At 47.4% G+C, this 20,779-nt stretch overlaps 1 protein-coding gene across 1 annotated transcript in view; it reads right to left on the bottom strand.

The window, feature by feature from the left end:
- The window catches only part of LOC120940997 (lipoxygenase homology domain-containing protein 1-like), a 470,937-nt gene that overhangs the window by 272,924 nt on the left and 177,234 nt on the right, over positions 1 to 20,779 (bottom strand). Inside the window, exon 19 of the mRNA XM_040354208.1 lies at positions 17,436 to 17,516. Within this exon, the coding sequence (XP_040210142.1) occupies positions 17,436 to 17,516 (81 nt within the window). The remainder of the gene's footprint in view (positions 1 to 17,435; positions 17,517 to 20,779) is intronic.

Here is a 20,779-nt window from a genome sequence, read left to right as displayed (position 1 = left end):
ATAGCGCCCCTCACCTCACTACACAACTCTATGGGACTGCACTAGTTTGCACAGATGAAGGTCAAATGATGAATGGCTGCACTGAGTGGACTGGGCTTCCTGTCCATATATCCTTCAGAAGATGGGTAAAATGGGAGAAATTCTTGAGGAATCTTGGTGACTAGGCATTCATTTTGCCTTGTTACAAATCTGTATTTTGTTATCCCTTACTACAGGTTATGTTTTGGGAATTTTTCTCAGATAAAATAGCTGTCCTAAACTCTAAGCCATTGATATTGTTTTAAAGCACTGTGGCAAAATCACCTGGAAGCTGGGCCCCCGTCACCGGGCCATTCACAAAGCTCAGCGGGCTTCGCACATGCGCAGTAGGAAACGGCTGTGAAGCTGCAAGGCAAGATGCTGATATGGCGGTGGCAGCACCTGAGAGCCGATTGAGAATCAGCTCGGTTGAGGACACCGCTGGATTTGTGGACAGGTAAGTGTCCTAATATTAACAGTATTTGTAGCTGCTGACATTTGACACCTTTCAGGGGGGAGGGGGGTGCAGATACCTGTCTAAAGACAGGTATTTGCACCCACTTCCGGCCACAGTCTCGGGTAAACTGCGGGCATGATGTCACCTCCCGTCCCCCCCCCCCCGTTGTGTTCTGGGAACACTCGGCTCCCAGTACACAGCGGGAGCCAATTGGCAGGCGTAGCGCGACTCGCGCATGCGTCGTAGGGAACCGGGCAGTGAAGCCGGAGCATTTCACGTCCTGGTTCCCTCACCGAGGATGGCGGGGGGGGCAGCAGAGTGACGAGCGATCGCTTGTCCTCTGCTGCGGACGCCGCTGGACTCCAGGACAGGTAAGTGTCCTAATATTAAAAGTCAGCAGCTGCAGTATTTGTAGCTGCTGGCTTTTAATATTTTATTTTTCAGTGGACATCCGCTTTAAAAAAAATTCTGAAGGAGCCTGGAGCTCCGCTTTAAGGACTGGGGTTGGGAACCACTGCTCTAATCTAAAAGTGAGTTTATTGTAATTGTTTTACCACAGCTCTGAAGTGACACAGTGCTGGAGGAACTAGTTCAGGAAAAATATAACAGCTACCACGTGTGATGCCGCGTACACACCATCACTTTATGTGATGAAAAAAAAACGAAGTTTTAAAAAACGTCAATTAAAATGACCGTGTGTGGGGGAAAACGTCGTTTTATGTCTTGTGAAAAACGACAAAAAAAAATTGAAGCATGCTTCAATTTTTTGTGTCGTTTTTCAAAACGTTGTTTTTTGTGTCAATTAAAATGATAGTGTGTGGGCAAAACGACGTTTAAAACAACGTTTTTAAACCCGCACATGCTCAGAAGCAAGTTATGAAGCTAGCTTCAATGGAAAAGAGTGCTGAACGTAACCGCGCTCTGCTAGAGCATTTTGAAAAAACGATGGTGTGAAGGCAACGTCGTTTTTGAAAATGAAGTTTCAAAAACGTTGTTTTATTTCATGATTTAAAACGTCGTTTTTTTTCATCACATAAAGTGATGGTGTGTACGCGGCATTAAACTTCATACACAGTTTATTTTAATTAAAGCAAGAACTTAAATTTTAAATAGCACTCCAGGCAAATAACTAAATATACAGACAAAGTACTGTATTTATTGGCGTATAACACAAATTTTTTCACCCTGAAAATAGAGGGTAAACTGTGCCTGCGTGTTTTACGCAGGGGGCCGTGGAAAGATTTTTTCCTGAAACTTCCCTCCTAAAGCGGGGGTTCACCCCCAAAAAAATTATTAACATTACATTCAGGTGAGTTGTTAGAATGACAAACGGCAGTTTTTTTTTTAAATCCTTGCCGTACATACCGTTTTATATATATATGTTCACCGCAGGACTGGGCGTTCCTAATTGATTGACATGCTTCCGACCGGCGCATAAGGCGCGTCACGAGTTGCCGAAAGAAGCCGGACTGCGAGTCGGCTCTATACGGCGCCTGCGCACCGACATTCGGCTTCTTTCAGCAACTCGTGATGCGCTGTATGCGCCGGTCGGAAGCATGTCAATCAATTAGGAACTCCCAGTCCCGCAGATTATACCCGGAAGCCACGGTGAACATATATACAGGGCTTTTTTTCAGGGGGAACTTGAGGGAACTCAGTTCCACCACCTTTGGCTCAGACCCTTTGGTGCCTGCTCACCACAATCACTTGTAAACAAAGAAGTCCGGTTTCTGTGTTTACAAGTGACAGCTCTGCACTCTGTGTGTAACCCCCCTGAACTCTGCACTCTGTATGTAATGCAATCCTGATATTTAATGCCCCTTTAAGACCCTTCTACTGTTTGTGAAATCTGAACAGGGTCGTGGTTGAGTTCCTGCACCTACTTTCTGAGAAAAAAAGCTCTGCATATATATATATATATATATATATATATATATATATATATATATATATATATATATATATAAAACGGTATGTACGGGAAGTATTTTTAAAAAAAACAGCCGATTGTCATTCTAACAACTTACCTGAATGTAATGTTAAAAAAATCTTTTTTGGGTGAACCCCTGCTTTAAAGTTAGGGTGCGTGTTATACTCCTGTGCGTGCTATACGCCGATAAATACGGTAATATTTGGTAAGTTTTTTACTTTTCAAGGTATTTGCAATTCTGTTAAGCCACCTTTGCCTCGCTACATAGACCGGCAGACCATCCTACTAATCCCTGGATCAACTTCACAGCTTTGTGAATCGTTGTTCTACTTATTAGACAAAGGTGATCATGCTGATTCATTGTTCAGTGGTCAGGCTGGAGAAGTGATACTAGAAGCTGAGAAGTTGGCTGAACAGAACTAAAAATTATATGGCAGGTGATGCAGAATGCATATCTTCTTTAGTTGACTATTTAGCTGTTTGCCTGGCATTCCTGTTTCAAGAAATCAATAATATCCAAATAGGAAATATTGTCAGTGTGAATGAATTGATAGAACTGCCATCAAATTACAAATTCATTACTGTTATTTCCTAGAGGATCTCCCTTTAATGCCAAGTGAACAATGTAGATATTAAAACTGCTGGGGAAGAGAGCTATTTTTCTTCTCTTATTCCTAATTGCTTTCTCCAGCGAAGGGAATTCATTGACACCCTTCAAATTATCATAGGAGATTTATGGCATGTGGTAATCAAATGGACTGTAGAAAATACAATAGAACATATGGCGCAAAAAATCATGTGGGCATAATTAAAATGACTTAAGTTCTATTCCATTTTGATATTCCTAAAGTACACAGATTTAAAGCAGCCAGATGGTATAATTTGTTATGCAAAGCGATTCTTGCTATCAAACTGCAGTTGTGTTGCTGCAGTCAGAAAGTAAACAAGTGAAGATAAATATTTGGCGATTACCCAGACATAAGCAATTTTATACAAAAAAGCAATACAATAATATAAAAATTAATAAAAGGAAACCCTCTCTATGGCCTGATTCACACCTATGCATTTCTAGTGCTTTCTGCATTTTGCAGATTTGTACTACAGAACGTGTCTTCAATAGGAAATGGGCTGTAGTGCAAATCTGCAAAATTCAAAAAGCACTAAAAATGCATAGGTGTGATACAGGACCACAAGCACAAGAGTAAATCCCCCCAGAACCGATGTCTTACTTAAACGGGTAAGTAAAGTTTGTGACAATCAAGGCTGATGGGGTTTTGGGGGAGATATAGGTGATGAAACCATGTAAAAGCTTTTCCACTAAAAACGAAACATTTAAACAAGAATCTGCTTTAAAAAGGGAAGACAGGGTTTGGTTTTAAAATGGAAAGTTGTTGAGAACATTAAATACAATTAAAAAAAGTGATGGGCGGAGGGCGTGACCGGAAGCCAGCCTGGAAGGAAGCATCCCCTGAGAGCTCCTCTCCAGCCCGCAGCAATTAGGCAACAAAACGGGGGTAATTCCTGCCATCCATGGGCGGATCGCGGACCACCAGGTCCACTAAGGCTCGGGGAACATCCCAACCCCCGCCAGGCTCATCCTCGACCCTGAAGCACTATTTTCGGCCATCCGACATGCCGCCGGGCGGAGGAGACAAGATGGCGCCGGACGCTGCCGCCTTCAGCACAGGGACGTCTCCCCCTCACTCACCTCACCATCCGGAGCCATCCCCGACCCGATCGAGGACATCCGATTCGCCGTCGAGCCCGGATGGCTCCCAGCAGCCGGTGAGTGGATCCCCGCATCCGCATCTCCCTGCCGCAGACCACGCGGCACAGGCCGCGGCTTTCTATGGCCCCCAGGACACTCAATGTACGGGGGCCTTCCCCCGCCTGCTCCGCTCTGCCCCAGACCCTGAGCTGCAAAGCGGGGACCAGCTCTCCTCACCCACATTTAATCGGGAGGATTTCCCGGCCCTGCAAGCCACCAGCACCTCCCAGGCCTCCATAGGCTCTCCACAGCAAGGCAGCTCCCCGGCCAGTGCTAGGCCGCAATCCACCTCTCCCGCAGCACAGGGGCTTATTCACCCGGCCATCCATCTCGGGGCCGGGGATAGGAGAGGGATCTCTCCCCCCTCATATGCCTCAATGGCAAGCACTTGTGCCCCATGGCACGGAGGGGCCCCCACTTCTATGGAGGTACAGGCTCGGGCCTGGTCCGCATCATGGGACGCATCTCAGCAACCCCCCCCCCGAGGCCAGAAAACATGGGGACTTAGGTCCCAGCCACCAGCCATCCCCCATCAACCCACTCCATCCCACGCATGACACCGGGGGACCCTCTCATTATCCCCCTCCGCCATGGCAGTCCTATATGCAGGCCTTTCCCACGAAAGACGACTTTAAACAGTTAATTGAAGACGTCAAGGCGACCTGCCGCGCTGAAATTCAAGTTCTCCATACGGGTCTCAAACACTTAGCTGACAGAGTGGAGATGGCAGAGGAGGAGATCCAAGAGACTAAAATGGCAGTGCACCGCACACAAATCCAGGCATCAGATCATCATCTTATGCTCAGAGACATGCAGCGGCACATCGAAGACCTGGACAACAGGGGGCGCCGCAACAATGTCCGCATACGCGGCCTCCCCGAAGCGGAGGGGGCCGAGGACCTGCAGCTCACCCTCCAGAAACTATTCAATGGCATTCTGGGCGAACCAGCAGACAAGACCATCGAGATGGATAGGGCTCATCGAGCCCTCAAGCCAAAGGGCCCTGCCTCCAAACCGCGGGACGTCATATGCCGTGTAAACTCCTACCCGCTGAAGGAAGCCATAATGCGCAAAGCCCGCCCCATTCGTAACCTAGTCTTCAACAATAATCCACTACAGCTCTACCCGGACCTTTCCTGGATTACCCTCCAGAAACGGCGTCTTCTTCAACCCCTGCTCCGCACCTTACAGGACAAAGACATTGTGTACCGATGGGGCTTCCCCTTTAGCCTCTCCGCCAGCCACCAGGGAACTTCTGCCACCTTACGCTACCCAGAGGACCTGGACACCTTCTGCAACACACTGGACATCCCTGTCCCCCAGCTGCCAGATTGGGACCTTGTGGCTACACCACCCCCACCACCGGTGGTCTGGCAGAAAGTCCCGCCGCTTAGGCGCCCCAGAGGCCGCGACCCTGGCCGCAACTCCCCCAGGCACAGGCCTACATGAGATGGTCATCCTGGCCACAAGAGCCGCCCTGAGCACTACATGAAGCTTTCAAGTTTTGTTTTTGCCCATTGTTTACATTTTTTTGGTTTTACCCCCGGTTGCCCAAGCCTTACCCCTGAGCTACATATCGGGCCAGTCTCGGACGAGACCCCGTAGAGGCTACCCTTCTGATTACGGACCCCCCCATGGCTAATAGCCTGAAAGTTCCTTCTTCCCCAACCCCCACGGTGGAATTTATCCACACCACCCCCCTGCCCCCCCGACCCACATTTTTGGACTCTTTGGTCGGGAGGTCCTCAAGGAACTGTTGGGTCCCGGGGGCCCTCGGGCCACCTGGACCCCTATTGTTGAATAATGTTGTGTTCTTCCTCTGTTTATTTGCTTACACCTCTCCTTTTCTTTCCAGATCTCTCTCTCTCCTCTTTCGAGCAGGCAAGACCCGAAGGCACGCCTCGGTGGCTGCCGGCCCGGCGGCCCCTCCACCCACCCTCCCAGAACCAGACGTAGCGCACCTGACTCCAGCTAAGTATGACTCACGACCACACCACCCACAACATGGCTAAGTTGCTATCCCTGAACGTACACGGGCTCAACTCTAATAAGAAACGACATTTAGCACTAAGGGAATTCAGGCAGTCGGGGGCGGAGATCATAATGGTACAGGAGTCGCACTTCTCCAAGGGCGACTCCTTTACGTTCGCAGCTAGATATTTCCCCTTAATATACCAGGCCTTTAGTTCGCGCAAACGGGCAGGAGTTGCAATCCTGGTCAAACGGGGCACCCCCTTTACCTGCACCGACACCTACATTGATCCCCTGGGCCACTTTATCATCCTGAGGGGAACGTGGCATTCGAGAGACATAACCCTGTGTACCTTATACGCCCCCAACGCCCATCAGCACAGATTTTTGGGCCGGGTTCTCGCCCGCCTAGCCCGCTCCCCCCACGGTTTATTGGTGGTGGGAGGGGACTTCAACCTACCCCACTCAGCAACCTGGGATCGCCTGGTAGTGAACCCCCGGGCCTCTCAGACTAGGGCCCTGCGGGACTCCAAGCTCTTCCGCCAGCTTACGAGGAAACATGCTCTATTTGACGCATGGCGGGCGCTTCACCCAGGGGATCGCCAGTTTACCTTTTACTCATCCCCCCATCACACACACTCACGCATAGATTACTTTCTAGTTAATAATACCACGCTACGCGCTACTAGCTCCGCACAGATACTACCCATCTCCTGGTCTGACCACGCTCCCATTACGTTGACCCTCGACCTGACCGCTCCCAACCGCAGGCCTTGTAACTGGCGACTGAATGATTTCCTCCTGAAGCACATCCCCTCCAAAATGGAGATAGAAACTGCCCTACAATTGTATTTTAGCGAAAACGATACGCAGGACATATCCACCACCACACTGTGGGCCGCTCATAAAGCGGTAATCAGGGGACGCTGTATGGCCATCTCATCGGCCCTTAAGAGGAACGCTGAGTCAGCTAAAAAACAGGCGGAAGCGCAGCTTCAAGCCCTAGAAGCCCGTCTCCAGACCTCACCCTCCCTGACGCTTCTTAAACGCATTACCCTAGTGCGGTCGACACTCCGGGACCTCGCGCTGGGTCGAGTCGAGAAGGCCCTTGTCCGCCTCCGTCAGGTATACTATGATAAGGGCAATAAGGCGCAAGCTCTATTAGCAAGGAAGCTAGCCGATCGCTCCCTCGCTTCCACCCCGCACCAGGTCCAGGACAGATCGGGCAACACCATATCCCACCCGCAAAGTATTGCGGACGCATTCGCAGCATTTTACGCGGATCTGTACAACAGGCCTGAAATTCCCCATAACCCACCCACCCCCGACCTACTTGATAGGATGACACAATACCTGACACAGGCGGGCATCCCTCGGCTACAACCGGAGGACCTGATCCCCCTTAATGCTCCCATCACGGATGAGGAGCTAACCCGGGCCATTAAGGCCCTGCCCGCCCACAAGTCCCCAGGTCCAGACGGGTTTCCATACGAATATTATAAGACCTTTCTCCCCACACTTCTCCCCCACATGACTAAACTCTTCAACGCCTTTCTACAACAGACCCCCATCCCGCAGGATATGCAGCGATCATTTATCACCCTCATTCCTAAACCTGACAAGGACCCTTCATCATGCGCAAGCTACAGGCCAATAGCCCTATTAAACTCAGACCTCAAAATATTTACGAAGGTCCTCTCCCTCCGTTTAAATGTAGTCTTGCCCTCCCTGGTCCATAAAGACCAGGTGGGCTTTGTCCCCCTCCGCCAAGCGGGGGACAATACGAGAAAGGTGATTGACCTAATTGACGTGGCGGGCAGGGAGGGCTCGGAATCTTTGCTCCTAAGCCTAGACGCAGAAAAGGCGTTCGACCGCCTTGGCTGGCCCTTCATGCTCGCCACGTTGAAACACATGGGGTTTAGGGGACCTTTTCTTCAGGCGGTCCGACACCTCTATACCAACCCGTTATCACAGGTAAAAACTCCCTTTGCCACTTCGTCCACCTTCCCTGTCACCAATGGAATCCGCCAAGGGTGCCCACTCTCCCCCCTGCTCTTCGCTCTGTGCGTCGAGCCCCTAGCAGCGACGATCCGCGGTAACCCGGACATTCGGGGTATTCCAGTAAGGGGGAGGGAATTTAAGATCTCCCTCTTTGCTGACGATATTATTCTAACATTGACGCGCCCCCGCATCTCCCTGCCCAATCTTCACGTTGAACTTGAACGATACGGGGCCCTCTCGGGATACAAAACCAACACCTCTAAGTCGATGGCCATGCCGATAAACATGCCCGAACCAGAGACCCTACACATGCAGTCAGTCTTCCCATATCACTGGGAGCGAACCTCCCTGAAATACCTGGGGGTCCATCTGACCCCGGACTTTGCATCCCTGTACCAGGCCAATTTCCCCCCCCTTTATAGCTCGATCAGGGCGCTGATCCATAAATGGAAGCCCCATCAGATATCCCTTCTGGGCCGGATAGCGGCCATAAAAATGGTGATCCTTCCAAAACTGCTGTATCTGTTCCAGACCCTTCCCATCCCAGTCCCATGCGCCCATTTGCGAGCCCTACAAGCAGACCTCCTCCGATATGTGTGGAACTACAAGCGCCACAGGATCCCACGTTCGGTCATGACGGCGGCGCGAACCGAGGGAGGCCTGGCCTTCCCAGACCTGGTGAAATACTACCAGGCCTCACAGCTACGAGCGGTGGCATCATGGTTTCCCCAGAAGTCCTACAATAGGTGGACGGAGGTGGAAAAGATTTGGCTGGCACCAATTCACCCCAATAACCTCCTCTGGAACGCGAACGCGTCAGTGGAGCCAGGACGTTTGCTAGGCTCCATGCGGCAGCTTCAAAGCATATGGAGGAGGCTAGCCCAAGGCTGCCAACTGAAATCTGATAGCTCCCTGCTGACTTCCTTTCTCTATAACCCTAAAGTACCGACAAGCCTCACCCACCCGATGTCATGGCCCTGGGCCTCGCGAAACCTATTTCATTTTGGCCATTTAGTAGATCCCAGGTCCCGCACCCTACACTCCTTCGCTGATCTTCAAGCCAAACATGACATTCCACGACAAGCTTTCTTCAGCTACCTACAGATCCGCCACTACGCCCACACAGTAGCCCCTCGGCTCCTCTTCTCGAAGCCAACCCCATTTGAGCGCATTATACTAGAGGGCACAGCTCGAAGGGGCCTTATATCAGACATATACCAAATCTTAAATGAACACTCCTTCCAACAAAACGGTAAACACGCCTATATGCTTCGATGGGAGAGGGAGCTTGGGGAGGTGCTCTCGGAGGAGGAGTGGGGAGCGGTTTGGAGACAGGCGGCCAAAAGCTCTATCTGTACCCTTTATAAGGAGAATGCATACAAAGTGCTGTTTTTTTGGTACCTGACCCCGGACGTTCTCCACAAGATCTACCCTTCCACCTCTGACCGGTGCTGGCGATGTAACCAAGCGAGGGGCACATTGTTTCACATATATTGGGCCTGCCCCTTGATTGTCCCGTTTTGGACTCAGACACGAGAGCTCCTGACCCGCCTCCTGGAGGTGCCCATACCCCTCTCCCCGAAGCTATTCCTTTTGGGCCTGTCCCAACCTCGCATAGCCAAACCTTATAAAAAGCTGTTAAGACACATTATCACGGCGGCAAAGTGCTTGATAGCACTAAACTGGAAGAAACCGATGCCCCCAACCCAAGAGGCCCTCTACGTTAGGGTCAAGGATGTAGAACTCATGGAAAAAATGACGGCTAGGATCCGGGACAGACTAGAGGATCATGACCTTATCTGGGAGAGGTGGCATGTGAGGGAGGACCCGCCGTGAGCCGACGACAGACCACCGAGGTATGCTACAACACCCACCCCTCTTGCCTGCTTCCCCCTCTCCTCTCTCCCTTTTTCTATCCTCTCCTTTTTCTTTTTCTCTCTTCCTTTTCTCTCCCTCTCCACTTGCCTCTCCCACTCACCCATCCCCCCCTTCCCGCCCCACCTCTTCTTTCCTTTCTCTCTTTTGTTTGAATCCTGTTATTTTATAAGCTACTGATAGTACAAATAACTATGAAACCACTGTGTAAGCACATTAAGCTGGAATTGTGTACCTCTTCTCTTCTCTTACACCAGATATGTTGCCATATTTTGTACTGCCCTTTTTTCAAAAATAAAAAACTGTTATTGGAAAAAAAAAAAAGTGATGGGCACTGATGTGTATATAATTATCATGATATAAAATAATGGATGTGGGGGGCCTTTTGATGGGCGTGATTTTATTTTGGGTGGGGGGGAAGCATTTAATTTTTGGACCCAGGCAGAAAAAAGTCTTGGGCCAGCCCTGATAAGGAGCATTGTCCCCACTGACCGTCACACTAATGTATCATTAGTAGTGTTGGACGAACATCCGACGGGACGGTAAGTGAACGCTAACCGCAAACTTTCGCAAATGTCCGCAAACCGCAAGTTCGCGGTGGGCCCCATTGATTTTAATGGCAAGCGAATATTAAAAACCTGCAGGTCATATTTGCAGCCACAAAATACTTACTAGCTGTGCACAAATAGTGCCACAACATGGACACTGACCTACCAGAAGTATTAAGTGGAAAACCGGATACATAAGTAAGTGCCGGCTATTACAAGCCCCAAAAATTAGTCGACAGGCGTTCACCTGACAGCAAACAACTTTGTATTCTGTGGCTGGAGGTACATTAAGCTATTCACCGGATACATAAGTAAGTGTCGGCCATTACAGGCCCCAAAAATTAGCCCATGGCCAGAGGCGTTAACCTGACAGCAAACAAATTTGTATTATGTGGTGTGAGGGGTTAGCTCGGTAGCGGGGTGTGTGACCCCTTGGATGGGTTCACTACACACTGAATTTCTACAGACTGGCAGTCAAAGACGGTTGAAAACAAAGTTCTTGGTTTATTTTTCCATCTTGCTGGAAAACAATTGAAAGCATCCAAACAGCATAAACAAAATCAAACATAAAATAAATCCTAGCCACTCTAGGCGTCTACCTTCCACACAGGAACCTATGTATGGAGTCTGGCTCAGCCTAGCGCTGGGCAGACAGTGCTGGTCATACAGCAGAAAACAATAGTCTTTTGATTTTTATCACACAGAAAAATCAATCCTCTCCTCACCTCCACAGAAAACCTTCTGGCACTGCTCCCCTACTCACAAAGCCGTAGGAATGATGCAGCAACAAAGTGGTAATCCTCTGGCTACTTATAAAGGCCTTAATTGCCTCATTCTGAACAGCTGAAGTTTTTCAACGGCCTTTAGCCTTCCTCTGGCTACGTTTGTAGCCAACGCCCGATAACAATCTGTGTATCGTCTAAACAAGGCAGAAATGTATGTCCCATCAGTGACAACACCCACAGATTTACCTGACTTCCTGTCACATACCCCCCTCTTGTTTCAACCCTAGGGTTGGGACACAGGTTGCCAGGCAGGCATGCACTCGGGACAACCCATCTGCATTCCCCATTTTAGCACCGGAGCGATGCGTTACCACAAAACTAAATTCCTGGAGGGCCAGGAACCACCTATTTATTCTCCTACTGGTCTCTTTGTTCTGTGCCATCCACTTCAATGGGGCATGATCCGTCACCAGTTCAAACTGTCTACCCACGAGGTAGTACCGGAGAGAATCCAAAGCCCATTTCACCGCCAAACATTCTTTCTCATGGTGGCATAATTCTCTTCATGGGCCTTCAACTTTCGGCTGAGGTACTACCAGTTGCTCAATGGTGTCCTTTATCCTCTGTGACACTCGATATAACAGGTCCCTTTCAATAATAAAGTAAGGGAGGGCAACCCTCTCATCAGGATTAACTAACTCCCCATCTATCTTCACTGCATTCTCTCGGGCTCTTAGCAATGTGGGGCCCCTCAATTGCTCAGTGACAAAGTTTTCTCTGTGCACCTCAAGGTCATCAAACCCTATCGGCCGCTGTTCCTCTTCTGAGGTTGCAGGCTCCTCCCTAGGGACTGGTGTTTCCCCTGCTAATACTGAGAATGGAAACTCAGGAGAATCCTCACAGTTAGAGGTTTCTGGAGTAGATGGTTCAGACTCAGAAGAACCACCTACTGAGGAATCTGGGCAGTCCCAGAGTTCCCAGAATTTTGGAAAATCCCTTCCCACAATGGCGTCATGTGGCAGTTTGGGAACTAAACCTACCTGGTGACACAAGTTACCGAGGGAGGTTTCAAAGGAAACGGTAGTCACCGGATATTCTCGAGTGTCCCCATGTACACAAACTACAGCCATTTTCCTCGGATTTAAGGTTTTTCCCACCACTAGGTCACTTTTCACTAAGGTGACCAGGCTACCTGAATCCAACAATACCACAACATTTTTACCATCTAAGCACATTCTATATAACGGTTTCTCATTTCCCTTTACTGCAGTGCATGTGGTTGCAAAAAGGGACTGTCGTCTCTCGGTCAGAAAGTCACATTGCATGGGTTCATCACCCGCTGGGCAAACTGCTGCTACATGTCCCTCTTCATGGCAACGGTAACAGATCAACCTTCTGGTCCTTCTCCTGTGGGATGGGTCTTCCAGGCCGCTCTCGCCAAACATTAGCAGTAGTCCCGATAATTCCTCTAGTTGCTCCTTGGTACCTCTCTCCACCCCCATCCCTTGATGCAGTCTTACCTATCGGTGGGGACGGTCTGGTCTTGGGGTGAAAAGTCTGTGCGTCTCTTGTGGAAGAGGACAAATTCTCTGTTGTTAGGTACTTTTCGACCAGGTCTACAAGTTTGTCTGCAGTTTCCGGACCACCATGGTTCACCCATTTTTGCAGGGTGTTGGGAAGAGACCTAAGAAATTTGTCCATGACTACTCTCTCCAAAATTTTTGGTCCGGACAGAGTTTCTGGCTGCAGCCACTTCTTAGCCAAATGGATAAGATCATACATCTGTGACCGAGGTGGCTCCCTCTGCTGATAACTCCAATTGTGGACCCACTGAGCACGGACATCCAGGGTTACACCGAAACGTGCCAATATTTCCTCTTTTAATCGATCATAATTCTTTGCGTCTGCAAGCTCCAAATCGAAATATGCCTTTTGAGCTTCTCCAGATAATAGGGGAGCAACTAGTCCAGCCCACTGGTCTTTAGGCCAATTCTCTCTTTCCGCTGCTCTCTCAAACGTGGTCAGAAACATCTCAGGGTCCTCATCTGCAGTCATCTTTGGCAATAAGTGTCGCACCTGAAAAGTCGGTATGTTACTGGCCTGACTCCCAGCCTCGGTCTGCTGTCTCTGAAGTTGTTTCACGATGGCCTCCATTTGCTGCTGGTGTCTCTGTTCCAAGCCTGCAATGCTTTCTTGATGAGCTTGTTGTTGAGCTGTGTAGGCCTGTTGTTGAGCTGCAATGCTCTGCTGCAAAGCTGCATTCGTCTGTTGTTGATTTGCATTTGCCTGTTGTTGATTTGCATTTGCTAAAGCCAGTTGTTTCAGTATCTCCTCCATTTTGGGTTTACTTTAACTGCCCGCATTCTCCACCATATGTGAGGGGTTAGCTCGGTAGCAGGGTGTGTGACCCCTTGAATGGGTTCACTACACACTGAATTTCTACAGACTGGCAGTCGAAGACGGTTGAAAACAAAGTTCTTGGTTTATTTTTCCATCTTGCTGGAAAACAATTGCAAGCATCCAAACAGCATAAACAAAATCAAACATAAAATAAATCCTAGCCACTCTGGGCGTCTACCTTCCACACAGGAACCTATCTATGGAGTCTGGGTCAGCCTAGCGCTGGGCAGACAGTGCTGGTCATACAGCAGAAAACAATAGTCTTTTGATTTTTATCACACAGAAAAATCGATCCTTTCCTCACCTCCACAGAAAACCTTCTGGCACTGCTCTCCTACTCACAAAGCCTTAGTAAAGATGCAGCAACAAAGTGGTAATCCTCTGGCTACTTATAAAGGCCTTAATTGCCTCATTCTGAACAGCTGAAGTTTTTCAACGGCCTTTAGCCTTCCTCTGGCTACGTTTGTAGCCGACGCCCGATAACAATCTGTGTATCGTCTAAACAAGGCAGAAATGTATGTCCCATCAGTGACAACACCCACAGATTTACCTAACTTCCTGTCACAGTGGTTGGTGGTACATTAGGCATTCACCGGATACAGAAGTAAGTGTCGGCCATTACAGGCCCCAAAAATTAGCCCATGGCCACAGGCGTTCACCTGACAGCAAACAACTTTGTATTCTGTGGCTGGTGGTACATTAGGCATTGTAACAGCACTGGTAAACGGAGTGAACCACAACTGCGGTTAGCAAGGAATTCAATGCAATTCTCTATGCGACAACTCAGTATTAGGCCCCAGGTGTCACTCCTCACAACAGGAGTTTGGGGGATCTATACATCATCTCTGTGTCACATAAAGAAAGGCGTTGAGCTACTAAGCATGGACGCATTACAACATGCGACCAAGGCTTAGTGTTTAAAATTAGTTCAAGGTCAAATAAAGTTATTTCAAGGGTTCCTCTTTGTTGAAAAGGTTAAGAAAGGCTGTTCTAACATAATGAATATGACAAAAACAAAAATATTAACTTAACAAATGAATCTGAAATTAAACAAATGGTTCCTTTGTGCATATCTCTAGTTAAAGACCTTCAGTCATTTTTTCAACTTTCCATCAATTAAATCTTTTGCCCTTGTTGTTTTAACTTTGGATAGTAAATCTTTTTTTTTTCTGCCAGTGACTACCTTATACAGCCCACTTCCTGTTTCTTGTCTGGTCATTAGCCTAGGCCAGGCAACCTCGGCCCCATTAGCTGTTTTGAAACGACAAGTCCTATGAGACATTGCAAGACCCTAACAATCACAGGCTTGACTTCTAGAGGCAGAGGCATGATGGGATTTGTAGTTTCACCATAGCTGGAGTACCAAAGTTGTCTACTCCTGGCCTAGACATCAAGCACAGCTCTCTCTCTCGTGAGAGTTTGCCAGGAAGGGAGGTGGATGAGTCATAAGAGGGCCAATGAGAGCTGCAGGGCTGCAGAGCTGGAGGTGGGCCTCTGTGTGTCTGTGTAAAGCCAGGAAGTGAACCGGCAACAGCTTCAGCTGCCCACAGTCAAAATGGATACAGCCAGACTTAGTGGAGGGAGATTTCTGCAGAATATTTGGCAAGTAAAAAAATCAAGGTATATATAAAAAAAATATTCAAAGCGTTTGGAGGAAAGCTTCAGAATGGCAAAGATGTTTTTATTACATATTATGTGAGCAGATCCACTTTAAAACACACATTTTTTTAATTTTTGTTTTGGATAAAGTGGATATTAGGTATTTTTTTATGTTTTTATTCTTGTCTTTCTCATGGTTTACCTTTTTAATTTATTTTTTACTTTATTGAAAGTGTACAAAGCAGCAACTCCGTTCTGGTATCTGAACAGCAACACAGTGCCCTGCCTTAGCATGTAGTGTGCGGCAGAAAAATGCAGACATGTCTGCATTATGCCGTAAAGCACATCAGCCAGTGGCGGTGCGTCCATACAGGGCGCAGGAGGTCTGCCCCCTCTCGCTCCTGCACCACCACTGAAATACAATACATAGATTCATGCATAGAATGAATCTATGTATTCTCGCCGCTAACCACTATTCAGATGGCTGGCCCTCTGGTGAGCGCCGGCCATCTGAATAACGGCAGCTGGTTGGCTTTGGAAGTGTCTATCAGAGCAAGCGTCTGAGGGCTGTAATCTGCTTCCAAATAGTTAACCAGGGGACGCACGGGGTGTGCGTTCCCTGGTTAACACTGACAGGCGTCTCAGCCAATCAGGTTCACCGGTAACCTGATTGGCTGAAGCGACATCGAAGGCGGGACTACTTTGAGGGATCAATTCGAGGATGGCTGACCGAGAAAGGTAAGTGCCAGGCGGGGGGGGGGGGGGGGTGCGGCATTTTAGGGGCAAACTGGCGGCAATTGATGGGCACAGTGGCGACAATGGCATGGCACAGCAGAGTGGCTGCATTTGGCATGGCACAGTGGCGACAATTGATGGGCACAGTGGCGACAATGGCATGGCACAGTGGCGACAATTGATGGGTACGGTGGCGACAATGGCATGGCACAGTGGCTGCGTTTGGCATGGCACAGTGGCGACAATTGACTGCGTTTGGCATTGCACAGTGGCGACAATTGATGGCATGGCACGGTGGCGACAATTGATGGGCACAGTCGCAACAATTGATGGCACAGTGGCGACAATTTTATGGCACAGTGGCTGCGTTTGATGGGCACAGTGGCGGCAATTGATGGGCACAGTGAGGCTGCAATTGATGGGGGTTTTTTTCGTTTGTTTGCGACCCCCCAAAAAATTAGAGCACCAGCCGCCACTGACATCAGCGTTGTGATATGAACAATGCATGTGGAAAACAACAGTTTTTCACGTGTCCTAGTGGTGACCTGCATTGATCCAATGCAGAGAAATGCAGGGTACTACAGTATTACAAAGTCCTAAGAAAGTCAATATAGCAACGTCACTCTCTATTACTCAGAGAAATAGGTTAGGTCACCATCACCAAAAAAAAAAAAAGACACATATAGCATATAGGCATTGGTAATGCACAATATTATACACGGTTTTCCAGACAACATTATTGCCTCATGCCTATAAAATACGTTGGCCATTATCTCCTTGCACTGGAATTTACAGGTACCTTTGTTATATAGCATATCGCTTGCTCAGTACTGAAACTGCAGCAGGAGGTTGAAGAATATACCCTGTCATCTTGAATAACACATTTGGTGATGTAAAAGGAATGTGATCAGGATGGAAATTGCAGAAATGTAAGGAACGAATACTCCTTCAGGAATACAGCACAAAGCTGAATTTCCCTCCATTCTTCGGTACAGAAAGACCTTAACCTGCTTAGGCAGTCAATGCGGAGGGGAGACTATAAAGCACGACTGTGCAATGTTATTATCCCTGTGCTAGCTCCCCAATCCTTCATGGCAATAAGGCTGTTATTGTTCTGTAATCCAGGCTGCCAGACGACACAGCTTTTATAAGCAATAAAAAAAGGGCCGCACAGACTTTCAGGACCCAAAGTATTTGTCAGGGGGCGGCACAGACAAAATATGACACATTCTCAGAGATTGAACCTCCGGTGAGAATTATGGCCTTTTCCCCACATTATCATTGTCACACTAGTCTTGTGATACAACCCTTTTTATAAGCAGATGAAAAAAAGGGTAGAACAGAGTTATAAAAAAAATAATAATAGTTGTGCTGTCTGGAATAACAATGTATATCTGTTAAAACTTACCCTTTCAAGATTCCATTCAGGACCAGTTCCATCATGTTCAAGCCTAATCTTGTATAGGTTTCCTATGTTGTCAATTTCTATCTATTAAGGTAAAATCATTGGGGTTAGTTTTGAGCTGTATTCTCATAAATGCATTCAAAAACATAACAAAAAGAAAACATTGGGGATGATTTTCTAAAACTGGAGAGTGCCAAATCTGCGGCGATATGCATAGACACCAATCGGTTTCAATTTTTTTTTTGTCAAAGCTTAATTGCACAAACTGAAGTTAGAAACTGTTTGACTACCATGCACAGCCGAACCAGATTTTTAGTAAATCAACCCCAGTATATATTAGTAGATACTGAAGTAAAGCAAAACAAAAAATATCCTTGCACCACTCCAGTAAATCATATAACTATGACATCACCATACATATATAAAAAATCATATGTAATACTATCCAAAGTACATCAGGATTAGGAAAAATTCACATGTAGGTGCACATGGAGATTTGGGATGGAGTTGTAGGTGGATAAAATGTCCCAGTGTTAGTAGCCAGTATGAGTTAAAAAAATACATACATAAAAAGTGCAGCACTTCCCCTTATATATACCCAGTCCCAAGTGTACAACAATCTATATAATATACTAGCTGAATACCCGGCGTTGCCCGGTCTTCCTATCTTAACCTTTGGGGAGGAAAATCATAGTAATATAAATATACCCATCTTTTATATAAGGGTGTAGGTAAGGGTTAATTTAACTGTCATATATTTTTATTTAACATATAAATAATATGTGTACCAGGTATTATTGAAATATCTCCAGGCGTACAGAAGTTATGTGGGAACATACATTTCCCATTGATTTGCATGGGACTTTAAACAAAAACCCTGACCCTCACAAATGGGGGTAGTTAAGGGATAAATGAACTATCCTATAGTTTAAGTGGACATATAAGTAACATGTGACCAAGTGTTATCGAAATATCTACAGCCGTTTGGAAGTTATGAAGTAACATGTATTGTTGAATGGGACTTTAAAGGAAAACCCCGACCATGGCAAATGGGGGTGGGTAAGGGTTAAACCACCTATCCTATGTTTGTTGCTGACATATAAGTAACATGTGTGCCAAGTTTCATGTTAATATCTTTAGCCGTTTGGACGTGATGCTGGAACATGAAGTAACATGTATTTCCCATAGAGTTGAATGGGACTTTAAAGAAAAACCCCGACCATGGCAAATGGGGGTGGGTAAGGGTTAAACCACCTATCCTATGTTTGTTGCTGACATATAAGTAACATGTGTGCCAAGTTTCATGTTAATATCTTTAGCCGTTTGGACGTGATGCTGGAACATACATACATACACACACACACACACACGTTGAGTTTTATATATATAGATAATAATCACAATGAAAAACATACAAAAAGACAAACATAAAAAAAAAATCAGTGATAGTGATAATGTACTGTATATACAGTATGTCCAACACTGTGCTCAAATCCAATACATTCTAAGTCCTCAATACTGTATAAAACTTTTCACAGAAGATTCTAAGGCCTCGTACACACGACCAGTTTCCTCGGCAGAATTCAGCTTCCGACCGAGTTTCTGGCTGAATTCTGCCGAGGAAACTGGCCGTGTGTACACTTTCGGCCGAGGAAGCCGACGAGGAGCTCGGCGAGGAAATAGAGAACATGTTCTCTATTTCCTCGTTGTTCTATGGGAGAACTCGTCCCGCCGAGCTCCTCGGCGGCTTCAGTGCTGAACTGGCCGAGGAACTCGATGTGTTTGGCACGTCGAGTTCCTCGGCCGTGTGTACGAGGCTTCACAGTTTCCCTCCATGTTTGTAGTTGGATTCAATTGAACAAAATTGTATGAAAACATTAATACATACAATCAGTGGCGTAGCGTGGGGGGTGTGAGGGGGGCCGTGGCAACGGGCGCAACATTTGGGGGGACACATTCCGCACCAGTGAGTGTCACCCCCGGCTCTGTCCTCCTAATTTCTATCTTCTCTGCACTTCAGCTGCCATGTTTAATTTCAGGCTGGCCCCTGGTGCTCTGTGATTGGGAAAATGGGGTCACATGCGGCGGCGGGGCTGGCCTATCCTCGATCACTGGTAAGTGGGGCAGCCAAGTTGGACTCCGCTTGGCTGTGTGCAGCAGGTGTCTCCTCTTCTTCCACCTCCGGACCGGATCGTTTTCCCATCGTGGCAGGCAGTGTTACAGACCGCAGAGGCAGAGCAGATGGAAGAAAAGCCGGTGAGAGACTCAAGTAAGTCTGGTCAGTGTGTAGTTTAGTGGTCTGGTCAGTGTGTAGTGGTCAGTGTAGAGGTCTGGTCAGTGTGTAGTGTAGTGTAGTGTAGTGTAGTGGTATGGTCAGTGTGTAGTGTAGTGTAGTGGTCTGGTCAGTGTGTAGTGGTCTGGCCAGTGTGTAGTGGTCAGTGTAGAAGTCTGGTCAGTGTGTAGTGTAGTGTAGTGGTATGGTCAGTGTATAGTGCAGTGGTCTGTTCAGTGTGTAGTGTAGTGGTCTGGTCAGTGTGTAGTGGTCAGCCTAGAGGTCTGGTCAGTGTGTAGTGGTCTGGTCAGTGTGTAGTGGTCAGTGTAGAGGTCTGGTCAGTGGTCTGGTCAGTGTGTAGTTAAGTGGTGTAGTGGACAGTGTAGGTCATAGTAGTACTCAGGTAGGTTAGTGTTGTGGTGAGTATAGGAATCAGGTAGGTCAGTGCAGTGGTCAGTATAGGAATCAGGTAGGTCAGTATAGGAATCATGAAGGGTCAGTGTAGAGGTTAGTGTAGTGGTCAGAGTGTAGGAATCAGGCTGGTCAGTACTATTGTAGGAAGGGAAGGGACTCGGCAGTGCTAAAAATCCACAGGTTAGGGGGGCGCAAATTACTTGCCTTTCCTGGGCGCTGACAACCCACGCTACGCCACTGCATACAATACATAATTTTGTATTACTATAAAATAATTATAATTATTTTCACCAACGAATGAGTTTATTAGATACTTCAATTGCACTGGTGGGTAAGTGGAATCACCTGTTGAGTGTTGACAGAAATTTGGCCTTGGATGTTAGGCACACTCAATTTTATTTGTTAAGAGTTATAGAACACATTATTTAGTTGGCGAATGCGCTGATTGTATTTCACTATTTTTAGAATACATAGACCCCTAATGGCCAGTACACACGATCCGAACATTGTGCGAAAACTGTCGTCCGAGGAAAAATGTACGATAATCGGAAGCTTAGTACAGAGCTTTCGAGAGCCGATCAGGACAGTTCATCTGATATTATTCAATCGGACAAGCACAAAAATTGTCTTTGTATGATACCAGATCGTACGAGTTTAGTTT

This window comes from Rana temporaria, chromosome 5 (assembly GCF_905171775.1).
Source record: "Rana temporaria chromosome 5, aRanTem1.1, whole genome shotgun sequence".
Lineage (NCBI taxonomy): Eukaryota > Metazoa > Chordata > Amphibia > Anura > Ranidae > Rana > Rana temporaria.
Note: the sequence above shows the minus strand (reverse complement) of the source record. Positions and strands in the feature narration are given on the sequence as shown.